The sequence below is a fragment of the Trichoderma citrinoviride genome (assembly GCF_003025115.1).
Source record: "Trichoderma citrinoviride strain TUCIM 6016 unplaced genomic scaffold BBK36scaffold_15, whole genome shotgun sequence".
In the NCBI taxonomy this organism is placed as follows: Eukaryota; Fungi; Ascomycota; class Sordariomycetes; order Hypocreales; family Hypocreaceae; genus Trichoderma; species Trichoderma citrinoviride.
In genome coordinates this window covers 151,636-175,652 of record NW_020194723.1, presented here as the reverse complement: position 1 = coordinate 175,652, position 24,017 = coordinate 151,636, and the positions used below count along the sequence as shown (strand labels likewise).

The 24,017-nt window shown below is 54.8% G+C and overlaps 7 protein-coding genes across 7 annotated transcripts; 6 read left to right on the top strand and 1 right to left on the bottom strand.

Moving 5' to 3' along the window:
• Positions 1-19: 19 nt before the first annotated feature.
• Positions 20-1,180, top strand: BBK36DRAFT_1172103 (hypothetical protein; the record flags this gene model as incomplete). The annotated part of the gene is made up of 1 exon (XM_024895682.1): positions 20-1,180. One exon carries the CDS (start codon positions 20-22, stop codon positions 1,178-1,180), a length of 1,161 nt encoding a protein of 386 aa, XP_024746127.1.
• A 1,491-nt stretch (positions 1,181-2,671) lies between these two features.
• On the top strand, positions 2,672-6,295 carry BBK36DRAFT_1172102 (Med5-domain-containing protein; the record flags this gene model as incomplete). Its single annotated transcript, XM_024895681.1, has 6 exons — positions 2,672-3,515; positions 3,598-3,851; positions 3,910-3,972; positions 4,035-4,547; positions 4,623-5,160; positions 5,220-6,295. 6 exons carry the CDS (start codon positions 2,672-2,674, stop codon positions 6,293-6,295), a joined length of 3,288 nt encoding a protein of 1,095 aa, XP_024746126.1.
• Positions 6,296-6,727: 432 nt separating this feature from the next.
• On the top strand, positions 6,728-8,342 carry BBK36DRAFT_1136419 (translocon-associated protein, alpha subunit). Its single transcript, XM_024892970.1, is given in 7 exon segments — positions 6,728-6,844; positions 6,855-6,959; positions 7,066-7,523; positions 7,600-7,875; positions 7,952-7,961; positions 8,035-8,063; positions 8,193-8,342. 3 exon segments carry the CDS (start codon positions 6,897-6,899, stop codon positions 7,868-7,870), a joined length of 792 nt encoding a protein of 263 aa, XP_024746125.1. The 5' UTR covers positions 6,728-6,844; positions 6,855-6,896; the 3' UTR covers positions 7,871-7,875; positions 7,952-7,961; positions 8,035-8,063; positions 8,193-8,342.
• Positions 8,343-8,462: 120 nt separating this feature from the next.
• BBK36DRAFT_1127991 (hypothetical protein) lies at positions 8,463-12,854 on the bottom strand (the record flags this gene model as incomplete). Its single annotated transcript, XM_024891571.1, has 2 exons — positions 8,463-9,520; positions 9,611-12,854. 2 exons carry the CDS (start codon positions 12,852-12,854, stop codon positions 8,463-8,465), a joined length of 4,302 nt encoding a protein of 1,433 aa, XP_024746124.1.
• Positions 12,855-13,466: 612 nt separating this feature from the next.
• BBK36DRAFT_1136418 (hypothetical protein) lies at positions 13,467-14,235 on the top strand. The gene has a single exon (XM_024892969.1). The coding sequence runs from the start codon at positions 13,492-13,494 to the stop codon at positions 14,176-14,178; it is 687 nt and encodes a 228-aa protein (XP_024746123.1). The 5' UTR covers positions 13,467-13,491; the 3' UTR covers positions 14,179-14,235.
• A 2,290-nt stretch (positions 14,236-16,525) lies between these two features.
• On the top strand, positions 16,526-18,013 carry BBK36DRAFT_1162584 (hypothetical protein; the record flags this gene model as incomplete). Its single annotated transcript, XM_024894454.1, has 3 exons — positions 16,526-16,808; positions 16,945-17,074; positions 17,143-18,013. The coding sequence occupies 3 exons, from the start codon at positions 16,526-16,528 to the stop codon at positions 18,011-18,013; spliced, it is 1,284 nt and encodes a 427-aa protein (XP_024746122.1).
• Positions 18,014-22,999: 4,986 nt separating this feature from the next.
• Positions 23,000-23,627, top strand: BBK36DRAFT_1172097 (basic leucine zipper transcription factor domain-containing protein; the record flags this gene model as incomplete). The annotated part of the gene is made up of 2 exons (XM_024895680.1): positions 23,000-23,183; positions 23,254-23,627. 2 exons carry the CDS (start codon positions 23,000-23,002, stop codon positions 23,625-23,627), a joined length of 558 nt encoding a protein of 185 aa, XP_024746121.1.
• Between the last annotated feature and the right edge of the window lie 390 nt (positions 23,628-24,017).

The window sequence follows — 24,017 nt, the reverse complement described above, 5'->3', positions numbered from 1 at the left end:
AGGCAACGCACCGTCCAAGATGAAGACCATTGTTGTCCTCGGCGTCGGCATGGCCGCGACGCCTCTCATCCGCCAGACCATGCGCAACGTCGTCCTCAAGGACAAGGAATACAACCTCATCGTCGTGGCCCCAACCACTCACTTCCACTGGCCCATTGCCATGCCCAGAGTCATTGTGCCTGGTCAGCTGTCCGAGGACAAGGCCATGATTGACATGCGGCCCATCTTCAAGGAGTATCCCTCGGACCAGTTTGAGTTCGTCCTCGGCGCCGCCAGCGCCCTGGACCCCACCAGCAACACCGTCGCTGTCTCGCTCAACGACGGCGGCAGCCGGACCATCAACTACCACACCCTCGTCGTGGCCACCGGCACCTCGTCCAAGGACAACATGCCGTGGAAGGCCATGGCCACCACCGAGCAGACCAAGCAGCGCGTGCACGAGCTCCACCAGCAGATCGAGAAGGCAAAGACCATTGTCGTCGTCGGCGGCGGCCAGACAGGCTCCGAGACGGCGGGCGAGCTGGGCTTCGAGTACTCCAAGCAGGGCCGCAAGGAGGTCTACTTCATCTACAACGACAGGCTGCCCCTGGCGCCGCCCCTGATGGAGAGCGTCCGCAAGCAGACCAAGACGGAGCTGGAGAAGCTCAATGTCAAGCTGATCCCCAACACCAAGGTCACCGTCGTGGAGCACTCGGGCGACGACACCATCCTGACGCTGACGGACGCCAAGGGCAACATCACCAAACTCACGACGCAGGCCTACATCCCCACCACCGGAGGCATCCCCAACAGCTCCTTTGTGCCGGCCGACCTCCTGGACAGCAACGGCTTCATCCACCAGACCAAGTCCCTCCAGGTCAAGGGCCACGACAACATCTTCGTCCTCGGCGATGTCGGCAGCCTGGAGGAATGCAAGGCCGGTGCCGCGGATGCCCAGGCCGTGCACCTCATCAAGACGCTGCCCATCTACCTCAAGGGCGGCGTCATGCCCGTGTACAACCCGAACACCAAGGTCATGGTTGGCATCACGCTGGGCCGGAGCCGCGCCACTGGCCAGATGGGCTCGTTTAAGCTCTTCAGCTTCCTCATCCACTATGCCAAGGGCCGATTCCTGGGTACCGACTACTGTCATCTGATTGCCGCTGGCAAGAAGACGCTGATGACGACGTACGAGAAGTAAGCGTCTGAAGACTCATCTTTGGCCGATGGGAGAAATGCCGTGTTAATAGAAGAGTGTTGTTGTTGTGACGGTATTGCGTGGTGGTGTTGTGTCAGAAGCACCTGGGATGTGCTTCTTTGTCGACCCTTTTATTGTCTATGCCTTCACTTTTCGTTTCTAACTAGATATCCACTTTCTGTTTTCTTTCAGTTGCTTGATCAAAAGGTATCCAGATGCGGAGGCGATGTCATAGGTACCTCATATTCATTGTGGCAACATTTCGTGGTGGCCATGATGCTTGCCTCGCTCTGTTCTAAGAGAATCGAGGCGGCAGCACTTGGGCAGCATACATGTAGATAGACTTGTTTAATGGCAGAAGTTGATTGTCGCTCGAGCAACTTTAACTGGTGTGAATTATCGTATACATATTGATAAACAGGGGGTACGGCAGCAGGCTGACTATGACTCTCAGAGACCTGTGTGTTATCGAAGTCCATACAAAATGCCTTGATTCACAGTTGAATGCCGTCACATGTGATTCACAAACCTGGTCAAGCGGTCGTCAGAAAAAGCGAGACTAAAATTTCGTGATGAACACACAAGCTTCCCAATACGCACATAGTCTACGTCAGAGTCTTCGACTGTACATGATGCACATCCTTTGAAGCTGTGTGCGTAAATCTGAACTCTAGTCTCGCTTTTTTTGACGACCGCTTGCTGGTGACGATACAGTGAGCCGATGCAGTCTGTTGTTACCTGTACCTGCGGGAGACACGACAGGTTCGGGTGGTACTTGGTGCCTCACGAGCTGCTGGTCAAGATCCGATGTACTGACCGCTGCTACCTTCAATTCATTAAGTTGTTGTACCTTGCCTTAGTCATCTCCAACTGGTCCAATTCATAGATGCAATTCCCAATGCGGAAAGAGCGCTTGAAGCAGTCAAAGCCCCACTCCCATTAGCCTCCCAACCAATCATAGCTTGACCTCTCCGGTGCTCGACAACCTGGAGGTACGTAGAGTTACTTCCGCACTGTACCTTTGGAGCATCAGGATGCGACGCCGCGATCCGCAACTTCAAGTCCTGCAGCCTCGTCTCTCTTTCACCAGCACTCCCATTCACCCACAGCCACTGTGAAGCAGAGGCGAGGAGAGGAGGGACAGAAGAGAAGGGAAAGAGCATCGAAAGCCACTGTCTCGGCCTTGGATCACCCACGTCTCACGAATCGACGGGCTCTATGGCTGTGGTGAGCTGGTTGTCCTACCCTTCAAGGGCATCCAGTCCGTGACAGCACCTCGACTTTCGCCTCACAAACGACTTCGTCTTCGACGTGTGAGCCCTCGAACAGCCCTCTTGATAGCGGCGCACACATAGAGACACGCCGCGCCAGCAGCATCACCAATCCGCCACGACAACTTCGACAATATACCCTCAGCCGCGACACCTCTGCCGCCGCGCTTTTCCCACCTCCGTCTCTCCCACCCCGCTGCGAGGCGCGACACCTACCATGACCATGGACCGGCGCAACACGGCCAGGGAAGCTCTCCGCGACTCCGTCAAGTGCTGGTCCGACTTTGTCGCCAAATGCCTGACGAAGCGCCTCGATGCCGGCCCCTTTGAGGACTACGTCAAGCTCGTCTTCGCCAAGCACCCGCTGACCCCCGAGGTCATCGCCGACTTCCTGCTGCAGCCGCAGGCGGCCAATTGCGTCAGCCCCGACCCGCGAATCCCGCCGTACGTCTCCGTGCTCACCCACCTGCGGTACGTCGACGCCGTGTCCATCCTTCGGTCGCTGTATAGATACTCGTCGCTGCACGCGCAAACGCCGCTGCAGGCGCAAGAACAAGAACAAGGCCAAGGCCAAGGCCAAGGCCAACAACAAGAACAAGAACAGAAACAGCTTCAAGAACGAGAGCAGGAGCAAGAGCAAGGCCAAGAGCGAGAACGAGAAGAACGAGAAAATGCACCAGCGAAAGAGCAGGAGCACGAGAAGGCATTGCTGAGCGACGCCAAGCACGACGCCCAGCACGATGCCCTACGGCCATCCCGAACTCGGTGGAAGAGCTCGTCCTGGCTCGAAGAGGTCATGTTCTATCACGTCATACGGCTGGTAGTCGAAGGCACTGCGTTCAAGGATTCGCGCACGGCTCTCGAGCTTATCCATGTTACCTCCAAATGGATGTCTCTGTTTGCCGCCGCATCCAATTCCATGGCTGCCGAAGTGCTCAGTGGCACCTTGCAGGATCCCCAAGTCCGCCATGATATGGAGGTCTCGAGGGCTGCTTTTGTCCCTCTGCTGCTTCGGCTAGTCGATAACCCGGCTCTTGTCAAGGTCATTAGCCACCCGTCTGCTAAAGGTATGCGTTCCTGTGGCCGCCATTTGTCCGAAAGGCATTGGTTCCTCCCCCTGGCCCGTCATGTGCTCACCATTATTACCAGCGCCGCGGAAAGAATTCTCGGACAGCCTCACATCTTTTGTGCATGTTTTTCAGCCTGTCCCACCGTTCGTGGAGAAGCTCGAAATGTTCCGAACAGAAGTCCTAGCCCCATTGGACCCGGTGGATAAGAACAGCCAAGCTGCCAATGCCATGGATGAACTCCTGGACTCTACCGTGGGCTTGGATAACCTGATGATCCCTGATATGCCGATAACCAACACACGGGCAGGCTTATACGTTTACCTTGGCGCTTCTGTTCGTTGACATTTCCGAAGTCTCCTCTCTCGGAAATATGTGCTGACTATTGTACCAGCTTGTCGGCCGGCCACTCATAGACGACCATGCGTTTTTCTCATATCTGAACAACAGATACCAGGTTTGTTCTCACATCAGGTGTCAAAACAGCTTTTATAGACCTGTTACTGACGACTTACACAGGGAAACAACCAGCAGAGCGCGATTGACTTGATTCTGGCGTCTTTCGACTTGCTTGCAAATGCCGTCTTCAGGAATGAAGGACCCAGAGATGCCCACCTGCTACGGTCTTTTTTGACAAACAAGGTGCCTTTGATACTCGGTCAACTGTGCCCCCCCGGCTTTTCCACGCCATCGGCCGAGTTTTGTATCACCCAGGCTCTCTCTCAAGTTGATACAAGCGTTTTCCCTACCGCGTCACTCATGTTTGATGAATCAAGGAATAATAACCCCTACACAGAGAGTGTTAGGGAAGAATTCTGTTCCGCTTGTGCTCTCCACGGGCTGATAGAGCGTGAACACGTGGAGCGGATTCTGGGAGAGAGCTCCATGTCATATGAACCTTCTCAGGAGAAATATTCCAAGGAGAAGTTGGTTCAGAACTGTCTCTCTGACCCAGACAAGATCCAAGCCCTTGTTCGTGACATGGACAAGATGGACGGCAATGTCGGGGCAGTATGCCAGGCGCTTGTAGAGGTTTGCCTTCCCAGCTCCCGCCCCCTCTTGGCTGTTTTTAGAGCAGGCAATGACTAACGGAGGAAACGATGTCAGTTACTGCGACAACTCTGTAATAGCAAGGAAACAATGTCCTTGAAGATTCTCTGTAACCAGCTGGTCCAGAAGCCACAGTCTCTCGACGTTTTGCTTTTGTTCGAGAAGCTGCCGACTATCTTGGATCCCATATGCCAGCTTTTGGACGGCTGGCGGTACGAGGAGGATCAGGGGGAGTACCAGCCTGTCTATGAGGAATTTGGCGCCATCCTGCTGCTGGTGCTGGCCTTTGCGTACCGATACAGCCTATATCCAGCCGACATTGGTATTCTGGCGACAGACTCGAGCGTTGCCAAGATCATCGGCCGAGCTCATATCAGCCGTGGGCTGGACCGGCTGTCGGAGCAGGAACACGGACATCTTGGCGGATGGATCCATGGACTCTTTGACAGCGACGCAGGGGGGCTGGGGGATGACTTGATGTCGTCTTGCCCACCTGCAGAATTCTATCTCCTCATTGCGACGCTGTTTGAAAACATTGTAATGGCATATACCCAGGGCTCCCTAACCGACGATTCCCTCAAGTCGGGCGTTGAGTGTAAGTGACTAGCGATTTGCGGCTGCCCGTTGCTCATGGGGCTCACTGACTGTTTACAGACCTGGTTGATACCTTCTTGCTGCCGTCGCTCATTCCCGCGATTCGGTTCTTGTCCGATTACCTATGGGTCGAGCAGAGGGAGCAGAAATCCATCATCAAAATCCTGCAGCTCATCCTGCTGCCTACGTCCATTTCTGGCGAGGCCAGTACCATGCTTGCCTCGGTGAAGGGGATTGTCGCGAAGCCGCTGGAGCACTCCCTGCGAGCATACCAGCGACAAGACCCAAAGAACCAGGACATTGAGCCGCTGCTGAGGGCTCTGAAGGATAGCTTGCCCCATTCCAGGCGGACGGGAGCTGCCGAGCATCAAGAGCTGGAGATGTGGACTGCCAGCTCCAGCAGTGGTCTTGCCGGGGCTGCCAAGCATCTGATACAGAATCTGGTGCAATGGGGCATGCATCCAGAGATGACGGCGATGCCAACCTCGTACACGCATCGGCAGATGATCGCAACGCTCAAGATTGTGGGCGCAAGCAGGCTGCTACGTGTCATGTTAGAGGAGATCCGCCAGCAGACTCTGGCGGGCAGCGGGAGCATCGCCTACGACGTAGTGACGGCGCTGGTTTGTGCGCCGAACGTGAGCAATGAGCTCCCGCTGACGAGTGGCCTGCTGGACGAAACGGGAAGCCTGCCTCCGCCGCTGCAGCGACGTCTCACTCTTCGAGAAGTCCTCAAGATGGAGGCTGAGAACTACAGGAAACTGCACAAGAAGGATCCCGAGCTGGCAGAGATCACGGTCCGGCTCTATAGGAGAGTCGAGGCACAGTTGGTCCTGCCGCCACCGCCGACGATGCTGCAGGCAGCCGATATGCAGCTCGATCTGGCCGGCGACGCGACAGGCCTGGGGGATCCCATGGCCGCGGCCGCCGGAGTCCAGGGAGACGGCACGATGGCGATTGACGGCGTGGGCAACCTGGACATGAGCATCGGTGGCGTCTCGGCCGATATGGGCCTGGGAGCGTCTGGCAACAGCGGTGGGCTGGATGCGTCGGCAGAGGCGGATCTGTTTGGCGGCTTGGACACGGACATGGATGTGTTTGACGGATGGAGCGGCATGGATCTCAGCAGGCCATGATTGCAGAGCACTTACTGCCTGCTTGCATACATGCGTACGAGGAGACACTTGAGATGAGATAGGCACCTGTGGTATAATGCGGCTGTGACGTCTCCCTTTGATGGATATAGCTTACCTAGAGATGATGATGAGAGGATGCAAGAGAGGGCAACTAAGCTGTTTGATGTGGAGAAGCCTTGCATAGAGAAAGACTTCATGTGACCAAGTAGTACATACCCAGTATTATCTACGAGCATGAGTCTTCTGTCTCGTCCTTGTAAGTTGAAGCCATCGCAGTGCCTATTCGGGCTAGCCAACCCCAACCAGCCGGTCGCATCTCCGGGTTACGTAAGGCGGGGCCTGCCACGAGCTGTGGCCACATTTCTGTAAGGTGGAATCTCTGGGGCCATTTTCCGTGTCACCCAGAAGATACAAAGCAGCTTCAGCTCTCGACTCTCTCTCTCTCTCTCTCATTCTCTCCTCTTCCTCTTCCTCTTCCTCCTCCTCATCTCCCCTCAATTCTTCGAGGTTCAACCAATTGGGCCGGGCCGAGCTTGGGTTCTCTTCGTCTTCGTCTTCGTCTTCGTCTCCGTCTCCGTCCATCGTGTCCCCCGCCGTCATCATGCTGTTCAAGTCGTCTCTCGTGGCCTTTCTGGCCCTGCGGGTCTTTGGCGCCGTCGCTCAGGTTCGTTTATATGATAATGATGATGATGATGATGATGTGTGATGGGGTCGCATGATGCGCCATCAGGTCAATTGGAAAAAGTAGAAGCTCACATGCACGCGCACAGTCTGACGCCGACTTCCTCGCCGACGACGCCAGCCAGCCGCCCGCCACGCTCAACGCCGACATCAGGACCACGTTCCCCGACTCGGACATCCTGGGCGTCAAGCTGGTCAACGGCCGTCCCACGACGGCGCTGATCGAGGTCACCAACAAGGAGGACGGCGCCATCCAGGTCGTCTTCGCCAACGGCGCGCTGTGGACCACCAAGGACCTGCCCGAGGACGCCCCGGCCTACCAGGGCATCGTGCGCAACCTGACGGCCGTGCAGTACAGCCTGGAGATTGAGCCCGGCGAGACAAAGTCCATCCCGTACTCGTTCGCCCTCGACATGATGCCCCAGGACGTGCGCCTGCGCCTGCTGGCCGTCTTCACCAACGGCAAGGGCGACATCTTCCAGGTTCCTGCCTACGACGGCGAGACGTCCATTGTCGAGGCCCCCACCAGCTTCCTCGATCCTCAGATGTATGTCTACAAAGCTTGACTGATTGGTGTCTGTTATTATATGCGTGGTGGTGGCTAACTCTCGTCGAACTTGCAGCATCTTCCTCTACCTCGTCCTCACGGCCGTCTTCGGAGGCACCCTCTTCTTCGTCTACAAGACCTGGATCGAGGCGCTCTTCCCCCAGGCCAAGCGCCCTCGCACCGCCAAGAAGCCCGTCCAGAAGCCCATTGACCCCGCCGATGCCCTCTCCGGCTCCGAGTCCGCCGGCAAGTCGTACGACGAGAGCTGGATCCCGGACCACCACATCAACCGCCCCGTCGCCAAGCGCGTCAAGTCCAGCGCCAGCAAGAAGAAGGGCGCCGAGTAGAGAAGAAGCGAAGAAATGGGAATAAAAGGACGACAGAAGTTGGGCTGAGTGGGTTGGTGTTTGGTCTTCTGTGGGGAGAGAGAGGCGAAAGGTTTTCGTCTTTTCTCCCCTTATGCCCCCCTCCTGTGACGACAGCACTTCTCTGTGGAATGGCTATTACGGAAGTCGTAATGTGTAGCAACAGCACCCCTTTTCGCTGTCATTCATACTCTCTTTGACGGGATATCCAGCACCAAACCGGACCCCATGGAGATTGTTGAGGACTGGACTGTGATTGATGTTAGACATGAAGCTCGTGGTCTTTTCTTCTTGTTCTTCTCTTCTTACGTCTTTAATCTGAGAATAAAGAAAGGCTGCTGAGCTTGGGCTGGAATGGGGACACGGCCTTGGGGGGTTTGGGATATAACACAATTGTAAGAAAAGGAATCATGTACAATACGAAGGGAGTGAGAAACGATAATGAATTTCATATCTTTTAAAAGTATTTCATTCTCTGAATTATCCCATGTATCAAGTTCTAGGCGCATGTATCGATCATGTTGGTGTATACATACATATATCATGGATCTCTTTGAAACGTCAAAGAATGGTTCTACATCCCCCCTTTCAATTCCCTCTTGCCATTGACATGTCCAAACAGACACTCCCACAAATCGCTCCGGTCCACCATCTCGCCCGCAGACCGGTCCTTGCTCATGAGCTTCGACAAGGCCGCCTGCTCCAGCTCGAGCGTATTCGCCTCGTCGATGTTCGCATCCAGCAGCTCCGACGTCGACGCCGCCGCTTCCTCCCCTTGCCTGCCGCTGCCGCCGAGATTGTTGTTGTTCCTCCGCCCCATGTGCTCCATGCGGCGCCGCACGGAGAGGTTGTAGATGGACTCCTCGACCGTGCCGGAGACAATGTACAGCCACACCGTCGTCTCGTGCTGCTGCCCGATGCGGTCGACGCGGGCAATGGCCTGCAGCTCGAGGGCCGTGTTGAGCAGCGGCTCGCAGAGGAAGACGTGGCTGGCGTTGACGAGGTTGAGGCCGCTCGAGTGGGCCCGGGCGTGGAGGAGGAAGCACTCCACGGCCGGGTCGTCCTGGAAGCGGCCGATGCCGTCGGCGTCGTCGATGGAGGCGTGGCCGATGCGGAAGCGCGCAAAGGCGTTGCGCAGGATGTTGAGGAAGTCCTTGTACTGCGAGAACACAATCGACTTTGCGCCGGGATCGGACTCACGCAACCACATCAGGTGCCGGACCAGGGTGTCTACTTTGGTCGTGAAGGACGGCCCGTCCAGCTCAATGTTCTTCATCTGCTCGAGCTGCTCGGCGTCAAACTCGGAGTAGAGCACCATCTGCTTCGAAGAGCCGCGGCGGCTTCCCTGCAAGCCGTCGCCGTTGCTGGCGGCGCTTCCCTGAGACCGCCGGCCCGTTTCCTCGCCATGCACCTGGAGCTGTCGGGGTTTGATGACGATGTCGTGCAGGTTGTCCGCCTTGAGCGCCCTCTTGCAGACGGGGCAGTTGCGGTGGGATTTGAACCATATCATGATGCACTCCTTGCAGAATTGGTGGCCGCACACGGTCAGGACGCCGGCCGTGAAGGGCATCTGGCAGATGACGCACATGCGAGGCTCGCTGGATTGGGCACCCGTCTCCTTCAGGCTCATGACTGTTCATTCTTCTCGTCAGCTTTGGCTATCAATTTATTGAGGACAATCTTGGTCCCCCCTCTGGGAGGCTTTCCACCACCCAAACTTACGGTATCGATGCTTGGCTTCGCCGTTCAACAGCCTTCTGTGGAGGTCCTCAATGTTCTTCTTGGCCTTTTCAATGGCCTCTTCCGTCTTCGGTGTTTCCAGAGGGAGCACGTCGTCCGAGACGGCCTGCAGCTGTCGATAGAAATCCAGTCGCGCATTCATGGCTCTTTTGAAGCTCTCGATTTCTGCTTCCAGAGCCACTGCCACTTTGTTCTGCTCCCCGAGCAGCGTCTGGGTCGACTTCATCAACTTGGAAGCAATCGTAGACTCCACAAGTTCTCTCTGGCTCTGGTTTGTGTCTCTGGTGAGTCGAGATACCAGGCTGCGCAGCTCGCTGATGGCGCCGCGCATGGACATCTTGGCTGTCCTGGGCTTGACCTCAGCGCATCTGCGGACCAGCTCCATGAGCTTCTCCGGAGCAGGCCCGGCTCCTTCTTTCGCTAGCCTCATGGACGTCTCCAGCTCATGCGTCACCAAGCCATTCATTTGGCCCGATATGGCAAACTGACGGTCGGCAATGATGACCCGAAGGACCTGAACGTACACCATCAGTTGTTCCTGGATCTTTGTGGAATCTGCGAGTTCCTCTCCGGTAGTCTCCGTACTCTCTTCTTCATCGACAAGTGGTCGAAGAAGGAGCTGAACAACTTGCTCTCTCCATTCGTCAATCAAGTTTGCTTGTTCGTTGAGCTCATCATAGAGAATCTCCAGATCGTCGACGATGTTGCCTGTTTCGATGCCTTTCTCACTCTTCATGACGAGCTCTGGTATCTCGACAAAGGACTGCTCTCCGGCCTTGATTGCAATCTTCTTGACGAGCCGCATGGCCTTGCGATGGCCCTGCTCGAGTATCTTCCTCCGGAGCATCTTGGCAGTCTCATAGCTATCGTCCTCGAGCTTTTTCAGCCGCTCAAAATCTTCCGACCCAGGCGCCGTCATCTCTGGGTTGTCCCGAATCTGGAAATATGCGTTGGCGCAGAAGAAGACGGCCTTGTGATGCAACTCAAGGCTGTTCCTCAGCCTGTTCTGCAGTTCGCCCAGCTTGCCTCTACTTCCAGCTTCTTCCTCTGCCTCTTCATCCGACTCACTGTCCGAATCCGACAGTTCCTGCACCCTCCCGGACAACTCGCTCGCGTCCTCGATCCCTCGCTTCTCTCGCAGCGCATCTCGAAGTGCTGCTTGGGCATCTTCCACCAATTTGGCAGACTCACTCTGTACCTTTTCCCAAATCTTGAGGGCTTCCCTAACCCGAGGGCTGTTTTCGTACAGCTGACCCAGGTACAGCTTGCTCGAAAGATAGGCACGTTCATCGGTGCGAACAGCGACCTCGCCTTGCTCTAACATGGCGTTCAGCACTTCTTCCACCGTCCTCATCGGGCGTTCCTTGCTTCCCAGCACTCGGCGTCCGTAGACGCCCACCTCTGGATGAAGAGCAGTCTGTCTCAGTCTGTTGAGCCACAGTCTCATGACATCTTCATACTCCTCTGGATCCCAATCATCGGTCAGTGGGGCTCCTTCTGCGCTGAGCTTGCAAGCTTCTGCCATTTCCTTGTACAGTGACTGGTAGTGCTGCTCTTCTACTGCCGTAAAGGGCATGCTTATAACAAATCGCCTCTGCGGTGGTAGAGAAATCTCATCCCTCACCAACGCCTTTGTATGCCGGACGGATATCGACCCAAACAGCTGCTGGAACAGTGGCTTGTGGTGCGTGGTGAGCGCCTGCCACACCTGCGGAGCAGAACAGTAGGGCTCGTATCTCAAAAAGGAGAGCAAGCCAAGCAGGTCCTTGACATCGTCTTTGACCGGTGTTCCCGTGATGCCCCAAGCATGGACTCGAGGAATCACTCTGGCCAATGCAGCCGCCTGGCTGACGCCGCTTTCAATCATCTGCGCCTCGTCGAGACATACCCTCCACCATAGTATCTGGACCAGGGGCGAGAGGACTCGACGGTATGCCCTTTCAAACCTTCGGGACCGCTCAGGGGGGTTGATGGCAAAGTGAAGCTCTGCAGATAGGACACTGTAGGTCGTCACTACCACGTCGTAGCCGGCCAGCTCGGCCACGAGACGAGCCTCGTCCTCCTTGTCGATTCCTCGACATCCGGTATAATGCATGATGCGCAGTCCAGGGGCGTGACGTGACAGTTCTGATATCCATTGCGGCTGCAGAGACTTTGGGGTTACGATGATCGTTGCGCCGCTGGGAACGAGATTTTCTTGGCCAAGTAGGAGAGCTGGGGAATGGTTTGCTTGACGCCGATGCAAAAGGATGAGGCTGATCATTTCGAGAGTCTTCCCCAAGCCCATTTCTTCCGCCAAGATGCCGCCCTTGACAAGTTTACTAGCCTGATGGTAGGGCGTAGGATCTCGAGTCACTGTCTGAAACACGTCACTGAGGTATACCTTGTTGTTATCGGCATCATTTACGGCACGGAAAGGATCCAAGTCCAGCTTCTGTTCCTCTTCCGACACAGGCTGGACAGCTGTGTCTGGTGCAGTCCACTGAACCCCCTCTCGGCGCAACAGCCATCGTAGCGTCCGCTTTTGGTAGGGGAAAAGGGTGGCATTCAAACCGGAAACATGGATTGAGCGAGAGCTGCCATCGTCTTTTGGCGGCACGTGCGCCGCATTATAGAAATCCATTGGCGACCAAGAGGCAGATTTGCTCAGAGTTGAGTCTGCCGAGGGAAAGAAAGCCTGGATGAGCTTCTCGCTGCATCGACGCTCGTCGTTTCGCCTCAAAGGCGCATACGGAGATGGGGTTTCGTTCCAGAAAAGTCGAAAAGAGATTGTCATCGTCGCAATGCCTTGGTGCTGCTCAATCACGACATCGGCAGCTCTCCAGATAGCGCCTACGCCAGTCCTCTTCAGGTTCAAGCTCTCGATGTTGAACATCTCCCGAGTATCCCGGTCCACGTCGCCCGGGCGTAGCAGTATATGCGCAATGAAGTGTCCGATACGACTGGTTGGCGACGTCATGATCGATAACCGTTCGCCATCGAGACCGAATCTGAGCAACGACTCCACCCCATGATGGACACTACGATAGTTCGGGCTGGAATATTCCTCACACCGGCGCGAAAAGACGAGCTCTGCTTTGGCGACACAAATGCTGGAATCTGATTCACGGTCTACCTTGCGACGCTTCGACGAGGGCGGCTCGACGTCACTGGGACTGTATCTGATATCGCCGGCGGGGCCTTGGGCCGATAGGGAATCGAAGAAATGGAGAAATGCGGCCGGCATGGTATCTTCGCGATGAAGTCAGATATTAGCTTCCTGATATTCCGCAGATGAAATCAAGCGCTCCTAAACAGACGCACCATCGTGTCCAATGTCAAAGTCGAGCCACACCAAGGGCTTGCGCGGCAGCTTCTTGCGGGCCATATTGGCTGGTTTGCAGCAAGCAAGCGCGCTTGCAACTATTCCGGATGATTCAGAGACAAGCCAGCACCATAGATGGGGGATGCGCTCGTCGCCATGATGCACCGCAGAACGTTGAAGGAGGAAGAGATGATGCGACAGGTGCCTGGCGATGCGAAGCCGAATTGATGCATCTTCTTATCAATTAGATAATGCAGCCTGGCCAATGGATGGGTCTGGATAACGATCAATGGTAGCAGCCCCACTACATTTTTTCCCATCCATCACTGCTTACCTAATTTCTTCAAAATCGAACGGATCGGACTCAGGAAACTTCACATGCGACAGGACTGGACGAGCTGATTTCGAAAGAGAAGTTGCTGTGCCAGGCTGATCCCGGTTGACACACAAAAGGTACCATCTACACATGAATTGAGAACTTATCCCACTTATATGCCAATTGGCCAAGGGCGGTGCCGCTGACGACCGAATGCCAGGGCTCCAGCAACGCAAGTCGACGATGAAGACGATACTATCACAGCCCTTGCGGTTCCTTCGCGGCACCAGCTTCCCAGGTGCAAACCAGGCAAGGTGGCTTCACAAGACGAGGCCAGCCCCGACGATTCCGCAGCCGAGACCGTTCGTCCCCGACGTGCAGACCTTTCTCACCCTCATTGGTCGCGGCCTCAGCAAGCATGCCTCCAAGTTCCCGTCATGGGAGTCGCTCTTCTCCCTCACCTCGCCGCAACTCAAGGAGCTCGGCATCGAGCCGCCCCGGAGCCGCCGATACCTGCTGCAGTGGATGCAGCGATACCGAGAGGGTGCGCTGGGCCCCGGCGGAGACTTCAAGTATGTCACAGACGGCCAGGCGCTGCTGAAGGTTGCAACACCACCGGCGTCCGTCGTCAGCGATGCGAAATATGTCGTCAACGTGCCAATGGACCAAGAAGCGACTCTGGACAAGTCTGAGATTTTGCCTCGCCCCAACGGCTACACAGTCAGAGGACTCAAGTCAATAGCCGGCCCGTATGCGACGCCGCTGCCGCAGCAGGCTGGTGCAATCGTCAAGGTCACGGAGGGCATGTGGGAGCAGCGTCAAGGCCGCAAGATTGATGGTGGTGAGAGAAGAAGAGCAGAGATTCGGTTCAAGAGACGGTCAGTGGAGCGGAGAGCTGAGCGCGAGGCAGAGGCGTTGGCAGGCATGTAAAGGGAAGGGTGCTGGGAGAGGTTATCCATGTCTGGCAACACTGTATATCAGGTATGATATCGATGTAGTCCAAATGATTTGATTCTTGGCTGCTAGTCGCATAATGTGCGCCTCACAACACGGCCGCATGAGCTATATACTTGGCGCAGTGGTCATTCCATCTGCTTGCATGGTGCCGAATCAAGACAACGATGTTTATCACGCTACGAGATGTGAGGCAAGAAGAGTCTCTATACACTGTTACTACTGCTGCTGCTACTGCTGCTGCTACTGCCACTGTTGTTGCTGCTGCTGCTACTTACAACAAATGTATCAACAGCAGTTTGGAACCAGTTGTATGATACATTGCCGTCCAGCGCACAAATCACAGCATGCGGCCCAGGAGTATCTGAAGTACTGAGTTTACTGCCAGTGGCGAAGCCAACGGGTCTGCTCTTCCCATCTCCTCCATGGTCAGACATGATAGGCTACCCTCTCTACAAGCGAGAGTTCGCCGTGTCCCTCTTCCGCGCAAACGAGGCTTGCCTTTATCTTCGGTATAGATTAGACGGCGATCTGGTCCTTTCCAGCCTGTGGTACTTATTTATTCTTGCTTCGTCAGCCAAGGTCATGGTGTTTATTAGTAGGTACCTAAGCAGTGGCTAGCAAGCACCCCAATACAATAGCTATCCAGCATCCCAGCAAATCTACACTGAATGTCTTCATTACTTCCATCATTACTCCTGACCTTATTAGAGAATAAGACCTTCAAGTTCAGCTACTACTGCTATGAAATCTGAGTCTTGTTATATGTTATAAATGCCAGGAAATAGAGTGGAAACCCCCAGCTTCCTCACTTCTAACTCAACGAACTTGGGATGCTGGATAGCCAAGTTGGGGTGCTGGCAAGCCACCTCCTACGATCTGTCAATACGAGCCATAATGGAGGCTGCAACATACATACACCACTTCAGACATCAGGTTTTCCAACGCAACACGACACCAGTGAAACCACACACACTGAGCCCCGCCACCAACACGTTATGCCCCTCAGAATTGGCGGCATTCTGCCCTCATCATCACCATCCCTCTCTCACCGACAAAAAAGGGCAATGCTCCGGAAAGCAAGGCACACCCCGGCTCGTCCCGTCCAGAAGGTACGCTAACAAGGAGGTTATTTGCTTAGGCAGATTTTCGTCGGGAAACCATTGAAAAAAGAAAAAAGTAAGCCCACTCGCCTCAACTCCCTTGCATTTGCCCAGCTCTCGACTACTGAACAAGCCATCTTCAGCCGCAAAATAAAATAAAAATAAATAAAAAACAAAAAGAGTCGGCACTTGGCAAACTGCACTGGGGGGAGTGTCATGTCATGCCAGACCCCAGTTACGGTTATACATACATACATACTTGTACAAGTAAGGTAATGTAAATAAGCACTGGGCACTGCAGGAGAGGCTTGGCGCACGCATGTCGTTTCTCTCCAATCAACTACCGCCGTCATGCAAACGAACAAAGCCAGCTGGCTCTCCCTTACTTTCCCTGCCCTCCCCAGCTTGTCCAAGTGCCGATTGGGGCTGCGAGGGAAGACGACAAGCTTATTGTTAGTGGGAAGTGTACAGAAGCCGAGAACGCGGGTTTCTCGTAGCGTCAGCTAACCTGACGACTGGTATTTGCGTCGTTTGTCATGACTACCTTACCTACTAGTACTACTACTAGTCGGTGATCTCGCTTGGGGGCATGGGTGTTCAGCCCTCCTCGAGCGGGAGTTTTAGTTGCCTTGGCCATGACTATTCGACAAGGGGCCCCATCTGACAAGAGACCAATCGAGCTGGCTGTAATTCCAAAAGCTGGAAAGAAAGAAGTAGGGCAAAGCAAGCGATGATTAGTGACGAGTACCCGGACGTTGGTGGCTACCAGCAGGAGCCGCAGCAGGAGACGCAGCAGGAGACGCAGCAGGCCCCGGGAGTAGGACGCTCATCTGTTGCAAGGGAAAAGGAGAGTTGGAGCATTTGGGGCTGACGGGGAAAACGCCATGGCTACCCAGGCTGCAGCAAATGGAGCGAGGCCTTGCCCGCCACAATATGCACGGCGTGGCATAGTATTAGTCTCCAGGCCGGTTGTAGGCCCAAGGTCGACGGCGTTGGTGCTGGGCTGGACCAACAAGGGGGGTGGAGGGAAGAGGTGATGGGTTTCTCTGGTCCAGGCCCGGTGTGACCTCTCGGCTGGCCCTGCCCCTACCTATATTATCATGGGGGAATCTCCGTATACACAGATCGCTGGTTATCCCCCCTTGTCTGACTCTCTACTGCTCTCTTTGTTCTGCCGGTTTGTCTGTCTGTCTGCTCTACCAACAGTGATTCCCCTCGACATGTTGTGGCATCGAGTTGCCGCCATCTTGCTGCTGGCCGCGGGGCGGACGGCCCTCGCTCAAAGGTCCGACAATGAATCCATCTGCGACTACTACGCCGCCAAGCGGTACGGGGAGAGCAACGCCACGACGCAGCTGCTCCTCGTCCAGAGCATCGTCACTCTTGCCTACGCTGGAGGCCACGACCTTCTCCCAGGCGCGTATAACGGCACTACCGGCATCTTCAACCAAGGTTCATACGAGGGAGCTGATGTATTCCTTCGGCCCTGGTTCGATGGTTCAAGTAAGGAATATTGTCTCGGGCTGAAGAAAAGGGGGGAGGGGGGGAAAGAAAGATGCAAAGACGGAGAGATGGAGAGACATACCTATTCCCCTACTTGAACGTTTGTGTTCTGACCTTTGACGTTACAACCATTCAGAGGCGACGACGAACCTAAATAATCAGCCCGTGGGCATCGACTGGCTAGACGGAGGAGCTACCGGACCGCTGCTGTCTTTCTTGAACGGCTCTACCGGTTCCGTCGAGATAGACAAGTCGACGAACCAATAGTAGGTAACTCCCTGTTATTGCTCTCCCCTCGGTCTCATCGTTGCCATTGCTTACCTGTCGATTCAAGCCGTCTCTTTACCCACTGGTTCACGGCATTTGGCTTCGTCTATGGCTGCAGCCTTGCGCCCAAGTTCCCGCGCACGGGAGACAGCGGCGGCCCTCTCTCTCCGGCGTACGTCCACAAGTTCATGAACTTGAACCAGACGCACATCGGATACTTCATCGAACAGCTCACGCTGGCGAGCATGGCCTATGGCTTCTCGTCCGAGGACGCGCAGACGCTCTCGACCTTCATGAATGCGCGGTACAATGTGCGATGTGCGCCGGCTATCAACGGTCAGCTCTTCTCTATTTGCTTTGCAGATGAGTGCCCACTTGCGCAGCCCAAGCCCGACTGCGACGCATACAAGGAGATTGGACCGAGCGGGACGGGCAATGGTTCAGAGCCCACCGCCACGGCTGGCCCAGGATCAGCAACGAACTCGGCGACGACGACTTCCATCTCCCCAGGCTCTCCGACTGCCGCAGCAGGAGACGCAGGAACAGGCCGAGATGCCAGCTCCAGCTCTGCCGCTCTATCTGGTGGAGCCATCGCGGGCATCGCCATCGGCGGCGCGGCAGTTTTGCTTCTGGCCGTTGGCCTGCTGCTGTATTTCCGCCGCCGTTCCGCAAAGCCGCACCTCGTGCCCGTTCCCGTCCCTTCAGATGGTGGCTACGGGTCTCCCGCCCACCCTACTCATTCGTATTATAGCTCGAATCCGCACATGAGCATGGCCTCGACAATCCCCCCAGAGGCGTATATGGGAGGGCACAACCCCGTCCCTGGATTCTGGTCGCCGCCAAAGCCACAGGAGATTGGCCATGGTGGCCATGAGCCTATGGCGGTTCCAAGGCCAGCGACAATGTCGCCACCGATAGCCGAAATGGAGAGCCCGTAATACTCGCAGCCTTGATGATTAAGAAATCTGCTTTGACATCATATGGATAGCCGTGTCCTATATAATGGTTAGTACTAATATCAGGTATAATGATGCAGCTTGGGGCAGCAGGGACACACTCGGGGTAGGAGATAATAGTCTCTGGGCGAATAAATGGCCAACGTTTCATTGAAGTTGGAGCTTTTCTTCGAAAAGGTTTCTTACTCGTCTTCCTCGTCTTTGCTGTTGCTTCATGTTGGCGTTTGATGATCACATGGATTTCCCTTCTGTTTCTACATCTTGTGGATTGTTCGTTTCCACTTTGTCGAGTCATGTTCTTTAACATAACGCATAACGCACAACGCGAACTCAAGCCAACGTCGGTCACCTAAATTAGCACTGAAGACTCGTTAGGCCGCCAGGGCAATTTTACTCACAATATATCGTCCTTTGCTTATTGCCATCCATGAGCCTTTTTTTGCACCCCTCCTTGTAAAGTTTATAGAGTAACAAGACACGGAACCTCCAACCGCCGCCCGGTCGAGGTAACCATTGCGAGGGAGTATCGGTTGGACGAGGAGGTTCACCTTGATGCTAATAAAAGCAACACACAGGTCGGGGGAAAGGGAAGAAGAGTCAAGAAGAACGATGAAAGAATTTGACGGGAAACGGCCGAGATGTGCGGCCGACGGACAGAACGAAGCTTTACAACGGGCGAGAACAGGAACCGAGCTCTCAGCTGAAAAGTAGGATCCATAAGATGCATAGCTTGCCGGTGGAAAGGAGGTATAGCGTGATGAGTTAGCTGGAAAAAGCAGGCAGACAAGGGAAGAAAAAGAACGCTTCTCTCATGAATGTGAAAGGCGTGCAAAGACTCTATGGGTTCATAGCTTCTCTTTGTCCTGAATCGTGGAGGTGTCACAGGTAGTGTGGGCTTCTGAGGAGGCAACTAGTGTTACTAGTATGCAGATCCGATGGAGATACCCCTACACGACCCAAGAATAGAAAGCCGTTGAGATGGAAGTGTCCTCGCCCTGAATACTCGTCGTGGGTTAGTGTAGATCGCCATGCTTCCTCCGACAGCTACACCCCCTATTTTTGGTATTCCCACCTGAGCGACGGTATTCTTGGCAGCCCTATGAAGAATGTAAAACGGCATCCGCGCGTTAGCATGGTGGAACAGAACATCAAGGCGCATCATCAAGTGCATGGCAGGCAGGGATCGTGGAGGATGCACGCGGACATCTCGAGGCATGCGTTTGAAACATGCATTGCTGGTGTGTAAGTTGGCTCGTTGTGCATCTGCGCGGTCATTGGCTCCAAAGCGGCCTCGGAAACAAGCCTTCTTTGCCAGTGGGCACCTTGACCGGATGCTTCTTATTAGACACGGCCCACGGGCCACGGTGCGACCAAAATGGTGTTCAGAGGGCGCTGTTGACGAAGTTTAGCGTGGGAGTTGCGCCTAACCCATCGTATCAACGGCAGTGTAGGGAGGGAAGAGCTGGTGAGCAATGCTAAGAATCTCAACAGCGTCGTGCTCTGATACTTCGTTATTCCCATCCCATCTCTGGGCCAGTATCCGCCGTTTGATGGGAGGGCACTCGCGTTAGATCGAGTGGTCCCTCTCCCATCATGACCACTTGGGCAACAGACTCATTCCGTTTTCTGTTAGAACCGACTGGGATGCGATTGCCGTACCAGTCGGGAGAATGTTGAAGTACACAAAGTGTGATCCAGCGGCGAGAGCACGGGCTCGTTAGCCGGACCTGCGCTCGGGGTCGCCGCCACATCTCAACGTCAAGTGCCGCGGCGGAAGCATCGTGACAAGAGCCTGATCAGGAGCCTGGCCTAGTCCTGGAAGTAGAAGAGACGTCCAAAGAATGTGACGCGCATACGTAGTAAGATTCCTGACACGGCAGTGCCTGGTATCGGTGGGGTAGCTTTTGCATGTACCACCTCATCGCGTGCATGGCTTGAGATGAAGCAGCCCTCCAAAATCCCGAGCTGAGAATTTGGTCTGACCAATGCAAATGGAGGCTGCCCCGTATTCGTGGAATTGAATGCAGTCGAATCTTGACCGAGAGCCGGGACCACAGAGATTGTAGCGATGGTAGGATTTCTAAGCCTGCTGATGAATCGATGCAGAAGAAGAGAGGATTGCCTGGTTAAAAGGCAACATCGACAGCATTAATCATTCTCGCATTACCAAGCAAACTGCTTATATGCGTTCACCAGTCATGACATACCTGCCTGCGTGCTTCGAGTACCGCCAGTGAAGATAGCGAGCGATGTTCCACTCCTATCGTGCCAGGACGCATCAGCACCCAGCGAAGATGCAGGACAGGGTGAGCTGCGCTGACGCAAAGAAGGAAGGGATGCGACGCTTGGCTTCCCCGTCGTATATCTCGCTTTGTCCGTCGGGAGTCCATGACTGGGTTGAAGAGCTGGAGAGACCTTTTGTAAAGCTGAGCCGTCATTGGTGCCAGCCCTGCGTACGGCCCCCAAGAAATTAAAGGTTGGCCGGCAAAGAGTCATACTCGCACTAGATGGACAGGGCTAACGGTTAGACTGGCAGCTTGGAGAAATAGTCGGAGGGGTCGAAGAGGATAGTAGTAGGTACGGAGTACTACTGCACAGGTTGCGGATGATTTGGTAATTGTGCAGACTCGGCTCAGAGGAGAGCCTGGATGAGGCGTGATGTCAGTTGAGGGTGCCGGTGCTGATGCGTCGCAGTCGTGATGACGAAGACGAAGACGAAGTGAAGTTGAAGATTCAAGGAAGCATTGCGAGGTGTGCATTACGTAGTCTGCACGTATCTACCCTATGGAAGGCACGGATGGATTCTGAGGCAGCACTTGCCAGGAAGGAACAACCTGGACCTGCCAATGCCATGGAATGCACCCTTCTAGTAGTAGTACCTGTACCTGCGTTGCTCGTCTCGGTGTAGAAGCGACTGCTGGCACTCAGGTCGACTATAAATAGCATACAATGCTAGGTAGCATCTTCATAAGGTAGCGCAAGTGTCATTGGTTACAATTCCAATTCTCGTGTCCTCGGTGCCATCCAGTCATGCGCGCAGAACCCAAAATCAGGCAGAGTGCAGCTTGTCACTGCCTTAGTATCTGCTAGACAGTATGCTCACTGGGCACTGCTCTCCCCTGGGTATTTCTCTTCCATCAACTGGTCATGTCTTCGCCCAGGCACCAACCCACAGCTGCAGCTGAAGCCACCATGCGGCAAAGCCTGCCACTAATCGACAGAAGGGCGCTCTAGACAAGTCCATTGACGCGCGAGGGCCTCGTACTCGGTACGCCGTGCCCGATGCTGTCGGTTTAAACATCCAGGGCCGAGGGGGGTGTTTTGGTTCCATCAGAGGAGGCTCTGGAGTGCCGTGATTGGCTAAAAGGGGCTGGCTAAGCTTAATTTCTAACCTTGTTTGAGCCGTTTACCTAAGGTACCTAATCTTCAGCCCTAGTACCTGAGGTACAAGCAAGTTCCGTGGAAGCGATGCGAGGGCGAGAGAGGTACCGAGTCGGTACATGTGGAAATGGCATCTCCTGGCCGAGCATTGGAAGCCGAACATGACAACACTCATTCTGTAGATCACCGCTATGTACTGTAGGGTATGGTTCAAGTAGCGGTACTTTGAGCCCTTTAGTCTGATCAGACGGCCATCTACAGTACCGCACATATACATGTGAAAGTAAGGCAGTCAACAACCACTGCTGACAATCGGGGCCCCCTGCCCAGGAGGGTGAACCTCGCTCTCGTCCTTGTCCTCCCACTACCGCGTTCTAGATGGAAATTCTCTCACCACCTCCTCCAGGCACGAATGAACAGGCACATGCAAAGCAGACTTTCCCAAGGCTCGTATGAGAGCCAGGGCCAGCCCCAGCTTTCTGCCAAGCTCCTCTTTGTCAACTCACCCGCCGGCCGGATGACCTCGCCTGTGTTTTTCCAGAGCATGTGTCGTGCGGATCGTGGCTCTAGGCTTGAAGATGATGGCAGGAAAAGACCGTCAGTACCGCTACGTCACCGTCTGATTTGTGCTGTTCTGCTCTGCTCCTTCACCCGGGCCGCTTCGTCCTTGTCACCCGTCCTCGTACTCCGCGCGCCCTCTCTCCCCTCTCTCTCTGTGCCTTCGCGTCCCCCGTATCGGGACCATCCATCCATCTAACCCCCCATCCTTCTATCTCCCCAGCATCTGCTTCGTACACCCCGTGCTACGGACTGGCCACTTACCAGTACTGACACCTAGACTAACTATTGTACGATGGCACGCACGCTGATTCCCTGCCGTTACTAGCTAGGACCCTGGAATCCGCAGGTGGAGCCTTGGGGAGCAGAGTACCGCAGATCCCTTGCCGTGAACCTGAATATGCCTCCAACCTGGTCCCTGTTCCCTGTACCCAGGCGGGTGTGCCCTTTTTAGCTCCTTCGTTAACGGCTGTCGCTGCTCGACGACCGAGGGTGCTGGGGTCGGGGCAATTTGTGTGGGCATGCAAAGTGCAGTAGGGGCTGCTTTGGGACAGACACACTCTGGTTGATTTCTCTGCTGGGGGCACTGCCTGCGTTCGGCTTCGTGGCCTAGAGCCGCATTGCCTAATCATGCCTCGCCTTGCTGGACTGCTGAGCTTATAACCCACATGGTCCGACTCCCCGTTGCCCATCGCTTGTTTTCGTCTCCGAACTATCTGTAACTGAGTCTCAACCGCTAATTGCTACGTCTCTTACGAGCTCACATAGTTCTCTCATGCTTTCTATTCAAGCATTAAACAGTCTGCTCTTGTCAACGAATAGCTCCTCAGTTTAACTCGTCTGTGAATCCTGAAGCGAGAGAATCTGGACTGAAGGCGCTGTTCCCAGTTGGTGCCCACTTGAGATATCCGGTTTACACGCAGCTCTCGGTCGAGACTCTCACTATTACACACCCTTCTCAACTCGACTCGAGCTTCCCAAGTAGTCGGCCTTGATCCTTTGTCGTCAACCTTGTCTTACTCCTTCATCATGTCTACCACACAACGAGCAACAAGTCTTTCGCAAAGCCCCGGACCTCGGTCAAACAGGAGCAGCAACTGCTCTTCGCCGCCCAAAAAGAGCAAACCTGGCGACAAACATGCAGAGTGGTCCCAGGTCACAGACCCCGAGGAAAGGAGGCGGATACAGAACCGTATTGCGCAACGCAAGTTTCGTACGTCTCCCCCCCCCCCCCCCTTGAGCTTCTGTCAGGGCTTTTTTTGGCTTGCTAACCACAAACATAGGGGGCAAGGTGAAGGAGCAAAAAGAGAGAGCGGAGCGTGAGGCCAAGGACAAGGAGCACGCCGGCAACAGCTACCGCATCCCCGAGCCAGACGACATCGACGCAGAGCCAGAGCTGTCGGGGTTGCCCTGGGGTAGCGTCAGCCTGAGTCACATCGTGGCCCGAGGACACGAGGCTGAGAGTCGAAAGAGTAGCGGCCGGGGGACATACCTGGAGGACAGCTTTGCCTCAAACAACTATTCGCCGTCTTTCAGCTCCGATGTGCGCCAGACGGCGAGTTATGGTAGCAGCGGAGTGGACGACTCCTATAGGGGCGAGAATCAGTACGTTTATGATGCTCCGGGTTTCGACCAAGCCTATTCTATACTTTCATGACAACATACAATCACTTAACTTTTGCAATTCATGTCTTATCTTTCTTCCTTCTGTTATTTCCTTGTCTTATTTTTCGGGTTTCACGACTGTGGGGTTTTATGGCTGAGACGGTACGATATCACCAGAGTTACAAGGCGCGGGCGCAAGCACGGGAAAGGGTAAAGATGTTGATGATGGATACATCTCACTTCATGTATCAACGACCCAAGTTACAAGTCTAGAGCGGCTGCAGTGGGTTTGATGGCACGTATACCTACCTTAGAAAGCATGTAGTAAATACTATATTCATGCAGTGATTCCAGGAACTCGAGCGCTTTTGCCTTAGACCAGAAAGATCAGTTTCATTACATCTGGCTGTTGCCACGAGCTGACTGCGGTATTGACCCTGGG

What these genes read in the sequence shown, in the direction of transcription:
- BBK36DRAFT_1136418 (XM_024892969.1), top strand. Translation starts at nt 13,492, where the DNA reads ATGAAGACGATACTATCACAGCCCTTGCGGTTCCTTCGCGGCACCAGC.
- BBK36DRAFT_1136419 (XM_024892970.1), top strand. Translation starts at nt 6,897, where the DNA reads ATGCTGTTCAAGTCGTCTCTCGTGGCCTTTCTGGCCCTGCGGGTCTTT. An exon ending in TCTTTGGCGCCGTCGCTCAG is followed by an intron (nt 6,960 to 7,065) that starts GTTCGTTTATAT and finishes GCACGCGCACAG; the next exon opens with TCTGACGCCGACTTCCTCGC. An exon ending in AGCTTCCTCGATCCTCAGAT is followed by an intron (nt 7,524 to 7,599) that starts GTATGTCTACAA and finishes TCGAACTTGCAG; the next exon opens with CATCTTCCTCTACCTCGTCC.